Source organism: Peromyscus californicus, unplaced genomic scaffold, assembly GCF_007827085.1.
Source record: "Peromyscus californicus insignis strain IS unplaced genomic scaffold, ASM782708v3 Scaffold_5__1_contigs__length_169319896, whole genome shotgun sequence".
Classification (NCBI taxonomy): domain Eukaryota; kingdom Metazoa; phylum Chordata; class Mammalia; order Rodentia; family Cricetidae; genus Peromyscus; species Peromyscus californicus.
Genome location: NW_026294573.1, coordinates 37860555 through 37872536, shown reverse-complemented (window position 1 = coordinate 37872536; position 11982 = coordinate 37860555). Strand labels below are relative to the sequence as shown.

At 49.2% G+C, this 11982-nt stretch overlaps 1 protein-coding gene across 2 annotated transcripts; it reads right to left on the bottom strand.

Annotated features, from left to right (window-relative positions):
• Positions 1–1305: 1305 nt before the first annotated feature.
• Positions 1306–7671, bottom strand: Dmbx1 (diencephalon/mesencephalon homeobox 1). Of its 2 annotated transcripts, none has more exons than XM_052718499.1 (4): positions 7509–7671; positions 3963–4141; positions 3375–3723; positions 1306–2033 (listed from the first exon to the last, which is right to left on the bottom strand). In XM_052718499.1, exons 1-4 carry the CDS (start codon positions 7660–7662, stop codon positions 1579–1581), a joined length of 1137 nt encoding a protein of 378 aa, XP_052574459.1. In that variant the 5' UTR covers positions 7663–7671; the 3' UTR covers positions 1306–1578. The 2 variants fall into 2 exon arrangements, with proteins under 2 accessions (XP_052574459.1, XP_052574458.1); XM_052718498.1 differs by having other exon boundaries at positions 3963–4158; positions 7511–7662.
• Positions 7672–11982: the final 4311 nt, after the last annotated feature.

Genomic DNA, 11982 nt, shown 5'->3' with positions numbered 1-11982 from the left:
CAGTGTCGAGGCAAAGGACTGGGGAATCATAACCGGGGATCTAACCCATCTTGCCCACCCCCACCATGGGCATGAAAATGGAGTAGCCCCCAAGGCTAGCACTGGGATCCAAGAAAAATAGGCTCAAATCCAGATTATCTAACCTAGAAAGGATCCATTACACTTACAGAGAAACTGAGGCAGTATCCACAGAGAGCTTCATGTATGCAGGTTGCATTGTTCCTCAGTAAACAGCAGTAATGTTCTAACTTACACATCAGGCTTTTCTAAGTGTCTGTGCTGAGTCGTCATTGTTAAATTAAATAAAAAGCCCCTGCCCTCCAAACCTGTGGGCACAGAATCTTCTAAGTCATCTTATCCAAGACCATCCCAGGAAGCACTGTGCTTGCCCAAGGTCACACCACCCTGAAAGGGAGTCTGCAGAGCAGGATTGCCTAGACATGTAAGAACACCCCTTACCAGGCCCGTGATAACTAGACAGAACTCCTTCTCCCACAACTGCCGCTGAGACAGAAGGGCAACAAATCCTGAGACCACGTGTTTCACTCACCGACAAGGACCCCTAGGGCCCTGCAGTGATGTCAACTGTTCTACTACCAGCCTGGCCAATGCCGTCACACGCCCCTCTACAGTGTGGGGAGCTGGTACTTCCAAGACAAGAAGTGAGAGAAGAAAAGGTGGCTTGAGCCCTTCCTAACATCTGGGAGACGCTGTGGGGCTGGGGTTACCTCCTGCCTGTTGCTCCAGAGCCTCCAAGTAGGACTTGGTTGAGTCTTGGGGCAGAGAGTGGAAGAGCCGCCTAGAGAGCATTCAGTTAAGCGGGGAGGTAGGCAGGCAGGGCAGAAGAGAAACAGGAAGGAACGAAATTACTAAAACCAAAAGCCACACCCCCCAAACAGTTTGAGAGTACAGGACACTAACACAGCCAGCACCAACAGAAGAAACCAGAGGCGGAGGGATGGCATAGCGGTTAGATCCAGGTAGGCAGGGAGACAGGATCGAGACAGAGGCAGTGGGACGGGGGGGGGGGGGGGGGGGGGGGGGGAATCAAGGGGGGGAAAGAGAGAGGGAAAGATGGAGGGAGGGAAGGAGAGAGAGAGAGAGAGAGAGAGAGAGAGAGAGAGAGAGAGAGAGAGACAGAGAGACAGAGAGAGAGAGAGAGCGCTGGAGTGAATTTCAGAGGCAAGGGTAGCAATGGCAATGTGTTGGGAGCAGGGAAAGGGGCCCGGGGCAGGCAATGCCTGAAAATATAGTTTTATATATTTATATTTATATCTCACATTCCACACATCAACTTACTAGTGGGGAGGGCCAGGAGGGAGGAGGCAATACTGAGGAGGGGATCTAGCCAGTTGCTCACCTCCTCCCCGTTTGACCTCCACGGGGTCCAAGCAGGGTCATGCAGAGGGTGTGTGGGTTTCACCTGGGGCTGGGACTCTGAAGAAGGGGCACGGGGTGAGAGGACTCCAGGCCCCGACATCCCTGAGCTCTCAAGATTAGTTCTTGGAGAGCCTTCTGGGAATAACCATGGGTCTGAGACGGGGGAACACACAAGACCATGGCTGGGTTGGAAGCCAGTCAGTTGGGAAGTGTGTCGAGTCCCAGGGAGGCTGCGTGCTGCTTGGCCCGGAGGCGAAGGTTTTCAATGCTCGTGGTTTTACTGTTCAGGGCAGCTGAGGCAGGTGCCAGGCCTGTAGGGGGCGCCGGCAGCAATGGGGACCCCCACACACCCTGGTGGGCAGCCGCAGCGGCTGACAGGGACTGGTAGTAGGACTGGCAGTGCAGTGAGCTCAGTGGGGCCATGTTGACACCTAGGTAGGGTACCGCCGCAGCCGCAGCTGCAGCCGCAGCAGGCGCCGGACCTCCCACTTCAAAGGACGAGTAGTGCACCAAGTTGTTGGTGGCTGCCATGTGCTGGCGAAACTGCTCCTGCAGCCGGAAGAGGCTGAGCGGGGACGACGAGTAGGAATGGGAAGGGCCCAGGAGGCCTCCCCCTGCCGCTGCGGGAGTCATGGGCAGGCTGCCTGGGGAATCTGCAAGGACAGAACAAGAACCAAGGACTCAGAACCAGGGGATTGGCCTTGACGGAGAGGGTCCCTTGGCTTCCTATTCCCTTGGTCCTGCAGTGAAGATATCTTTGGCTGACACCATCATCACCGCATATCAGCCAGGGCATCCTCTGAAGTGACCCTCAGAATTTGGTTGGGAGGGAGTTAATGAAGCTCCAGGATTCCTGCCTGGGCACCCACGCCTGAGTTCCCGGGGAGCCCCTTAATCTTTTCAAGGAATATCCAGGACTCTCATCTCCTCCCTCCATCCCTCAGCTTACAGTCCCTATACCCTCCTCGCCTAGCTTAGGGTTTGTGTCTGAATATACAGTGTTCGTGCCAGAGCTCTGGTCCTTCTTAACCATGGCTATGGATGGGGTCTCCAACCCAGAGCAGCTTTGTGGATGGATATGCCCAGCCCTAAAAAGAACTATCCCCAGCCTAGAGTGATCGTGTACACCTTTAATCCCAGTGCTCAGGAGGTAGAGGCAGGTGGACCTCTGTGAGTTCAAGGCTAGCCTGGTCTACACAGGAAGTTCCAGGTCAGCTGGAGCTACATAGTGAGACCCTAGCTTTTAAAAAGGGTGGGGGGGAGCATCTAGACCAGAGGTTCTCAAGCTTCCTAACACTGTGACCCTTTAATCCAGTTCCTCATGTTGTGGTGACCCCCCAACCATAAAATTACTTTTGTTGCTACTTCATAACTGTAATTTTGCTACTGTTATGAATCATAATGTAAATATCTGTACTTTCAGATGATCTTAGGCGACCCCTGGGAAAGGGTCTTCCGACCACCTGCCAGTGGGTTGTGACCCACAGGTTGAGAACCACTGCTTTAGACCTCTCAGCAGATGCCTCTTCTACAAGAGCTCCTAGTGAACTAGCCCCTTGAGATGAAAAAGCGTGAGCCAAGTCCTAAGGGAAGTCTGAATCAGGGTGAAATCTGCTGTACATGGGAATCCCAAGTACCAGTATGGTATTACCCAGCACACACCGGTACATCTGTACCGGCTGTTAAAATATTGGAATAGCTGAAATAATTGCTAAATGGCTAAGTGGATCTAGTCAGTCCCTCACCTGCTCCCTCCTGAGCCTCCCTGCCGCCCAGGCCTTCTGCTGGAACCATCTATCTAGACCTTTCAATGACTCAGCAACTAAAGGGTGGACAAGGGTCACAGGTCTGCTATAGCCCGTCATGCCTAACTGGTCATGCTCCCGAATGCCAGTGGTTGGCTATCCTGCTCTGACCACATCACATACTCAGGCCCATCAGCTGGACTTGGCTGCTTTCCCTGACCTGTGGGTGACCTCCCACCCAAGCCTCACCTGCCTTGGGGCTGCCCCTCTTGCAGCCCAGCACCTTGCTCTCAGATCCAGGGCTCTTTTCAGCTTTGGGCTCCTCGGCCCCAGCCCGGGAGTCCTCCTCACGGTCCAGCTGATCTTCAGGGGCAGACTCACTGGCTGATTGCTCCGACAGGCTCAATTGAAGCTCAGCAGGGGGGTCACCACTGGGCAGACTGGGAGGCTGTTCTGCCTCCAGCTGGGCGTCTGAGGCTGGGGCCTCCAGCTTGCCTTCTCCGTGGGACCCCTCGGTCTCCTTCTGCTTCTGCAGCTGTTCCTTCTGCAGGCTGCGCTGCTTCTTTCGAAACTTGGCCCTGCGGTTCTTGAACCAGACCTGGTGGGCCACAGAGAGGCACAGTCAGGGGAGGACAGACTGTACTCTGGATACTCCAGGAGAAGGTGTCGACGACAGTCCTCCACTCAACCCCATCTCTCCCCCATTCCAAATAGGCATGAGGGAAGCAGGTGTGGAGCTCTGCACCACCCAAGCAAATGCTAGCTCCTGGACAACTGGACACCAGACAGATGGCTAGCACTCATCCACAAGGTACAGTTGGGAGAGCCGGACCCTACCTGCACACGGGCCTCAGGCAGATTGGTACACATGGCCAGCCTCTCGCGCATCACCACATCTGGGTAATGAGTCTTCTGGAAGGTCTTCTCCAGGGCCTCAAGCTGCTGGGCTGTGAATGCCGTGCGACTACGACGCTGTTTGCGGTGCTGGGAGCCATAGCGGGCCTCCAAGATGATGTCTTGAAATGTACAGCCGTTGGAGGGCAAACAGAGGGGGCCCATTTAATTATGGGAAATAAGTTTTGAGTCTGATCCTGCTCTGACCCACTTTGGACACCCAAACAACCGTCAGAGCTGACCCCTGGCCCTTGGAAATCACCTAGCCTCTTTCTACTGGTTGGTATTGAAAATCTTTCCCTCCTATCAACCTCCACTCTCAGAATTACAGAGGACTAATTCAACCCCAAGCATGGCTGTCAGGCACGTGAGTGTTGGGGCGGGGGCGTGTCCTCTTGACCTAAATGGCAGATCAGGTGTGTAGATAGGTTAATACTCCAAGATCCTTAGAGTCTCAACATAGTAGGCCAAGAATGAAAACTTGCAATCCTAGCACTCAGGAGGCTGAGGTAAGAAGGCTTGCAAGTTCAAGACTAGCCTGAACTATACAGTAGAACCATATCTCAAAAAGAAAAGAAAAGCCCCAAGATGCTATAATATTCTAAAATGACATGATGCAAATGATCTATGAAAAACATGTCTCAATGATTCTGATACCCTGTGGACCTTAGGTTCTGGCTATTAAGATTTCCTAGCACCAGAATACTGACCCTTAGCCATGAGAAGCCAGCTTGTCAACTGGTACTGATCCCAAGGATTGTTTAGGGGAAGTCTCACTGGGCATACTGGTTCTGTCTTTTACACTAACTCTCATTCTCTTCCTTGGTCTACATGTCTCTGATGGAAAAACATGAGATTCCTGGTCTCATTTCCTAAGCAGAAAGCTTAGCTCTGGCAGGGCCCTCAGCACATGGGAAAGGCTTCTTACACCCAGTCGTGACCCTCTCTGGCTGCTTCTTCAAGGAAGAGAACAAACCCCCACACCACAAGCTTGGAGGGGAGTGGCAGACGGTGAACCACTGATTCCCAGGCTTGTCTTTGTGTTTGGTAACATGAAGCCCAGCCAGGATGGTATCTCTCTGGGGCTAGGGTCTGGTCTTTTTCCCTTCTGCCTAACTTTTGGCACCTGGGCTGTAAGTTCCAATCACACAAAAATGGACCCTGTCGATGCTGGAGGGAACTCAAGTCAGTTTTGCCTCTGAACAGTACCACAGACTCATCCTCTTGTATCCCAGGGCTTGGGAAGCTTTCTACAAAACCCTAAATGGGACATGTACAGCAAACCCTAGACTTTGGATACTTCTTCTATTAAAGGGGGGAACCTTTATAACTTGTCCCAATCCTAGCCCAGGCAGACCTGAGGTCATATGTGTTACTCTCGGGCAGAAGAGGCAATGGGGACCACTTAGTCACATCCATTCTGGTGGAGAGACAGCAGCTCAGCATCCTACTGCTAGCTCCAGGGACTTCAAAACCTGGGGTAGTTTAGGGGAGACCAGCTCCCTAGCACAGCACCTGCCATGGAAGGTAAGATTTCCATAAGAATGTCCTAGTAGGGCTCATTGCCTCCTTAATTTCGACAATTTGAAAGTGGGCTAAATACCCCAGTTCCTCTGTTCCTATCCATGGGCATGAGCCTCTGTCCTGAATCCTCTCTGTGCTATAGTCCTTGAGGTAGATGTCACATTGGGCAAAGAGAATTCACTCCAAACTAGGGAAGCAACCATAGCTGGAGCAGGTCTGCACTGACCACTACCACACTGGACACTCGTGTCTACACTGATCTAAGAAAGATGACTAGGGACTCAGTTGCTCAGGGGCCTGCCAGGTCTAAAGGAGCAGGACTGGCTGCCATATCCTCCCTGCCAGTCTGGTACCCAGGGCAGGCATGGTCCTCAGACCCTCTCCCATTCCTGGGCCCTGTCTCATGCCAGCCCTCCCCTTTGCAGTGCCTTTAGAACGTGTCTGCCTGCTGGCCAGCTAACAGTTTTCCTTTCTTCACTAGCCCATCATGTTTCCCTGAGCTGTCCGCCAGTGGCTCTGGTCACCATGCTCTCTCATGATCTGTGGGCTCTTGGTCTTCCAAGGAGTTCTATGAAGTCCGTTACCACTGCCTGGCATGGACATCGGCCCACCTGCACCAGGATGGGCTTGGACTGGGACATCATGAACTAGGTGGCATCATTTCCCAGGAAATCTGGCCTGCCATGATGTCGTTAACTCCTTCTCATACCCATTGATATTATTTGGATATAAAATAGCCTGAAGGCTCGTGTGTTAAAGACTTTGTCCCTGGCTGTGACACCAGTAAAAGGTGATTTGATCATGAAATTGCTGACCTTATCAATGGATTAGTCCATTGTCGAATTCATGGATGAATGGACTGCTAAGAGACAAGGCTAACGTGGAGGAAGTGGGCCTCTGAGGGCATGTCTTTGAAGGGTTTATCTTATCCTTGACCCATCTTCTGCTCTCTGCTTTCTGCCTTCCATGAGGTAAACAGCTTTACTATGCCATGCACTCTCTGACAGGATACCTTGATACAATCTCACAGCCAATGGAGCCAGTCAACCATGGCCAAGAGACTTGTAAGACTGACCCAAAATAAGTCTTTCCTCCTTTAAATTGTTTATCTCCGATATTTCATCACAGCCACAGAAGCGCTGGCACTGAAACCAGCGGAGAGGCAATCAGGACCGGGCTACAGCTAGCTCTCTCTCTCTTGGATGCTTGGGACTTGCTTTGGCCATTGAGTACTAGTGACTGTAAGCACAGCCAGGCTTTGCTGACCAATTCACACCGCCTGCCAGCTGTCCTAGCCCTACCGCTGTCTGAAATGAAACCTGGGTTCAGAGAAGAGAGGTGAATGGGCAGACAACTAACTACAAGTCTGACTCCAGAGTTTCATCCATACTGCCATGTTCCGACCCCCAACCTCTCCAGCCCTTAGTCTCTCTGAGCTTCAGTTTCTTTGTCTATGAAGTGAAGTAGTAACCTTCTCATGGGGCTTGAAGACAGGGAGGGAGAAAAAGAGAAAGGCGGGGGTGGGGGGAGATCCACACAGCGGCCATTATTTGTATCTCCCCATGTCCAGTCTCCTCCTGAGGCACTCCAGCTGTCTTCCAGCTACTGCCCAGGGAGAGTTCCCTGGGCTAGTCCTGTACCTGCTGCTCCAGTCTCTGCATCTATGGGACAGGGCTAATGAACACCTTCTCTGCAGGTCTGTTATAGGAAACTGAAGGCTGAGGCAGCTCCAGGCCCCAGCACTGTGCTAGCAAGCAAACAGTATTCGGCAGGTACTTGCACAGATGTTGTATAAATGTGCTGCCCAAGCCAGCACAGCACAGATTTTGACTTGTCATCTATGTTACTAAGTGACCTAAGGCTTTCTAAGATACCTAGAATAAGCTGCTCCTCTTTGTGCCTTCTATAGCCTCCTTTTTCATTCCCCAACGTCTTGTCCTATGGCTAAGTCCCCAGGGCTCTTACCAGCTAGGCGCTCAGCCAGTGTAAGCGCGTGCACTGATGGCCGGTAGTCGGGGGCATGCTGGGCCTGCTGGGCTGCCTGCTGGTGCAGGTTGTACATGGCGCTGAGTGAATTCATAGCATGTAGGGAATAGCCATTCACCCCGTAGTGCTGCATGGCGGCATCCGCCTGCAGATGGAAAGAGAGAGAAGAATCATGAGGTGTGGCTGTTGAATTCCATCTTGGGAGAGACATCAACCCCAGCCCAGAGCCTCAATGCCCACTTTATCCTGAGGACTTCTACACCAGATGAGAAGGTGGCCTTGCCTTGCCCACAGAATGCCCCTGGGACTCCTCTTTCATTTACTCACTCATCTCCAGGACTCTGCAGGACCTGGGACGCACAGTTAGATGGCTTGGGCTGGAATCACAGCTTTGACCCTTTGGAGCTTTGTGACTTTGGACAATTCGCCTAACTTCTCTGATCCTCAGTTTCTGTATCCAGAAAAGGGCACTGACAGTAGGACTAACCTCCTGGGGTTACTGAGGACTAAGAAACACTTACGATATGGCCTGGAGTACTATATGCTCAAAAGTGTTCGTATTAGCTAAGCATGGGGCCCATTTTTTAAATCACACCACTTGGGCATGAAGACAGGGAGATCAAAGTTCAAGATTATCATCAGCTACAGAGCTAGTTCAAGGCCAGCCCGGACTACATGAGATCCTGTCTCAAAATAAAACAAACAAGTTAGTCTTTGTGACTGCCCAATCCATTTGCTGCATTATATAGCCCTCTCTTCACTGAATTCCCCAGCACTTCCTCATGTGTACATGCATTGATTTACTCGCACATGTATCTATTCAACCAACACCACTGCATTTCCCTGGAGCAAAGTCCAGAGCTGGACTCCCCACTGAGGCATTTTCTCTGATGAGAGAGTAATTTAAAACCCTAATATGCTTCACAGACATAAAACTATTGCTCTTACTGTTACACATTCACCGCCATTACCACCTTTATTCTCACAAATCTCCAAAAAGCAAGCAAACCAAGAACCACAAACCCCATTTGCAGCCTTTGGAAAAGAAGAGAGCCGTATTAAGGCATACAGCCAATCCAAGGCCTGCCCTGCTACAAGTCACTGAGGTTGTGTTCTTTTACAGTCAATTGCTTCAAGAAGGGTGTATCAAAGAACATATCTCTCCTAGTGAGATGTCTTGTATGAGAAAGAGGCTGTCCAGGCCCTATCAGCCCTAGTTCACCTGAACCTTGCAATCTTTATCTGCAAACACCCACCCTGCATCAACTTGAAATGTCCGTTTTGGAAAGTGACTCCATGTTTTCAGCCACTCGAAAGACACAAAGGTGTTTTTATTGCCTGGATACAAGAGGTAGAAAGGGAAGGCTGAGGTAATGCAGGTTCTTTTCCTAGGGGAACACATCCAGCCATCTCAGCTCCCCATTCTTATTGAAATAGACATATGTACATACAACCAAACATCCACAACATGCATACAAACACATACAATCACAGACAGCCCGCACAGACATATATACAAAGGCATTGTTGGCAAAGCATTCACAGAAGCCATCTTACCTACACAGAATTCAATGTCATCTTTCCAAGTTCCACATACATTTTCATAGGTGTCTATTCATGCAGCAGATTCATCTATACACAGACATTATACCACACACATTGTACATTTATTTAAAAACTACTTATTAAATACCCACCTACCAAGTAAAAAAGCCCCTAGCTCCACAGAATTTACATTTCAAGGAAGTAAGGATAAAATAAAAAATATATAAATGTACTAGATCTGATGTCACAGGCCTGTTATCTCAGCTATCTAGACACTCAGGCCTGAGATCATGAGGTCAAGGTCAGCCTTGGCAACTTAGTGAAACCTTGTCTGAAATAAAAAAAATAAAAAGCTGGGCATATAGTTTATTGGTAGGACACTTGCTCAAGATGAGTACCCATAATGCCTTCAATTCAATCCCCAGTGTGGAGATCTCTCTCTCTCTCTCTCTCTCTCTCTGTCTCTCTCTCTCTCTCTGTCTCTCTCTCTCTCTCTCTCTCTCTCTCTCTCTCTCTCTCTCTCTCTCTCTCTCTCTCTGTGTGTGTGTGTGTGTGTGTGTGTGTGTGTGTGTGTGTGTGTGTGTGTAGGTCACAATTCTGTGGGTCATTCTCTCGTTCCACCATCTGGGATCTGAGATCAAACTCAGACTGCCAGGCTTAGTGGCAATCACCTTTGCCCACTGAGCCATCTCACCAGCCCTGGGAGGTTGCTTTTTGTTTTTTGTTTGTTTGTTTGTTTGCTTGTTTGTTTGTTTGTTTGTTTAAAGCTCATTGTAAGCCAAGGCATAGTAGCACATGCCTTTAATACCAACACTCAGGAAGCAGAGCCAGGCAGATCTCTGTGAGTTCCAGGCCAGCCAGGACTAAATAGTGAGACCCTGTCTCAAAAACAAGCAAACAAGCCCCTCCACCTCACTGTGTTACTGTGTGCAGAACAGACTGAAGGGACAAGAAGGAAAGCCAGACTATCGCTGCAGAGTCCCAGGTGTTACCCACGCTGTGTTCACCGGTGGGAGGGAGGTGTCAGGAGGTGAGCTTCTAGAAACAGTTTGAAAGTAGCGTGACATGATTGCTGATAGGTTAGTTACAAGAGAGGAGGAAAGGAGAGCACGGGGCGGGGGGCGGGGAGTAGATTTAACTGTAGTTTGGGCCCTAGCATCTGAGTGAAGCTGTCTTGGCAGAATCAGAAGCACTGAGGAAGGAACTAAGATCGGGAGAAGTCACGGCAAATGTGAAATGTGAATCTAACTTCCAAGTAAGAACGGACTGGCAGCTGGGTGTAGTAGTCTGGGGCTGGTGGCTGACATCATCCAATAGTTACAGAGGCCCACTGAGCCATCAACGTGGCTATGTGCCACAAACGTGAGCAGAAATCTAAGAGAAGAGAAGGGAAGACGTGGTGATAGAATGTGTTTAAACATTAGTATTGCCGGGCAGTAGTGGTACACGCCTTTAATCCTAGCACTGAGGAGGCAGTGGCAGGCGGATCTCTGGGTTTGAGGCCAGCCTGGTCTACAGAGAGAGTTCCAGGACAGCCAGGGCAACACATAGAGACCCTGTCTTGAAAAGAAAAAAAGTAAATCTGATAGGCTAAGCCACAAAGCTCAACAAACTTAGAAAATTGCTAAACATATCAATGACAGAGCAAATAGAAAATTAAAAAGAATATTCCAGCTGGACAGTGGTGGTACACGCCTTTAATCCCAGCACTCAGGAGGCAGAGCCAGGCGGATCTCTGTGAGTTCGAGGACAGCCTGGCCTACAGAGCGAGATCTAGAACAGGCACCAAAACAACACAGAGAAACCCTGTCTGGAAAAAAAAACAAACAAACAAACAAAAAAGAATATTCCAAAACTATTGTTTTGTTTTGTTTGAGACAAGCTAGCCTCAAACTCACTCTATAACCCTTAACTGCTGGTCCTCTTGCCTCTACCTGCTCAGTGCAGTTGAACTTGAACCTAGAGCCTTGGGCATGCTAGGCAAGCACTCTACCAACTGAGTTGTCTCCAGCCCTAATGTATTAGTATTAGTAATTGAAGTAAGATACCTAAGAAAAGTCAAGTTAAGGAAATGAAGAAATAATTCCTTAAGGAAACAATGGGAGGAGCCACAACTGACATAGACAAAACCCTTAGCGACAACCACAGAAAGAAAAGGAGAACAGTAATTTATTTTTCACCAGTTAGATTATCAAACACAGAGAACAATTATTATCTAGGGCTACTCCACAGGGAAGTGGTAAATGGTCCTTCTACCTCAGTGATGGAAAAACTCTTTATTCTCTGCATCCAAAGCCTTCAGAGAGTATATCATCTTTCATTTAACGATCCCATTTCTAGAAATTTATCCCTCAAGTATACAGAGATATGTGTACAGGAATATTTATCACATCACTGCTTATGATGGCAAACAATTGGAAAACTAACTGTCCATCGAGAAAGGATTAGTTCAGCAAATGAGGGTATGGTCACGGCCCACAATGAAATACAGCGCACAGCTTAAAACAACGATATGTATCTATATGTGCTGATGTTCGCAATATATGGCTGGGTGGAAGAAATAGGTAACAAACTGGATGCCTGATGCAATCTCATTTTTTGTAATGTATGAATACATATGCATAGGAAAAAGTCTAGAAGGTTATGCCCTGAAATGTTGACAGAGGTTATCTCTAAGAGATAGTAAATGGGATTACAGGAAATTTCCACATTTATATATTTATTATATTTATAATCTTTTTCTTGTTGGGGAGGGGTGTGAGTGAGTGGAGGGTTATTATATGTTCCCATGGATGTAGAGATGGAACTAGGCTTCAAAGGGTGTCACAAGCTCCAGATGAGGCAAGGGAACAAAATTTGAAGGAAAAAAAAAAGATTTTATCCATCCCCTTCCTCAGCCTGTGACTGC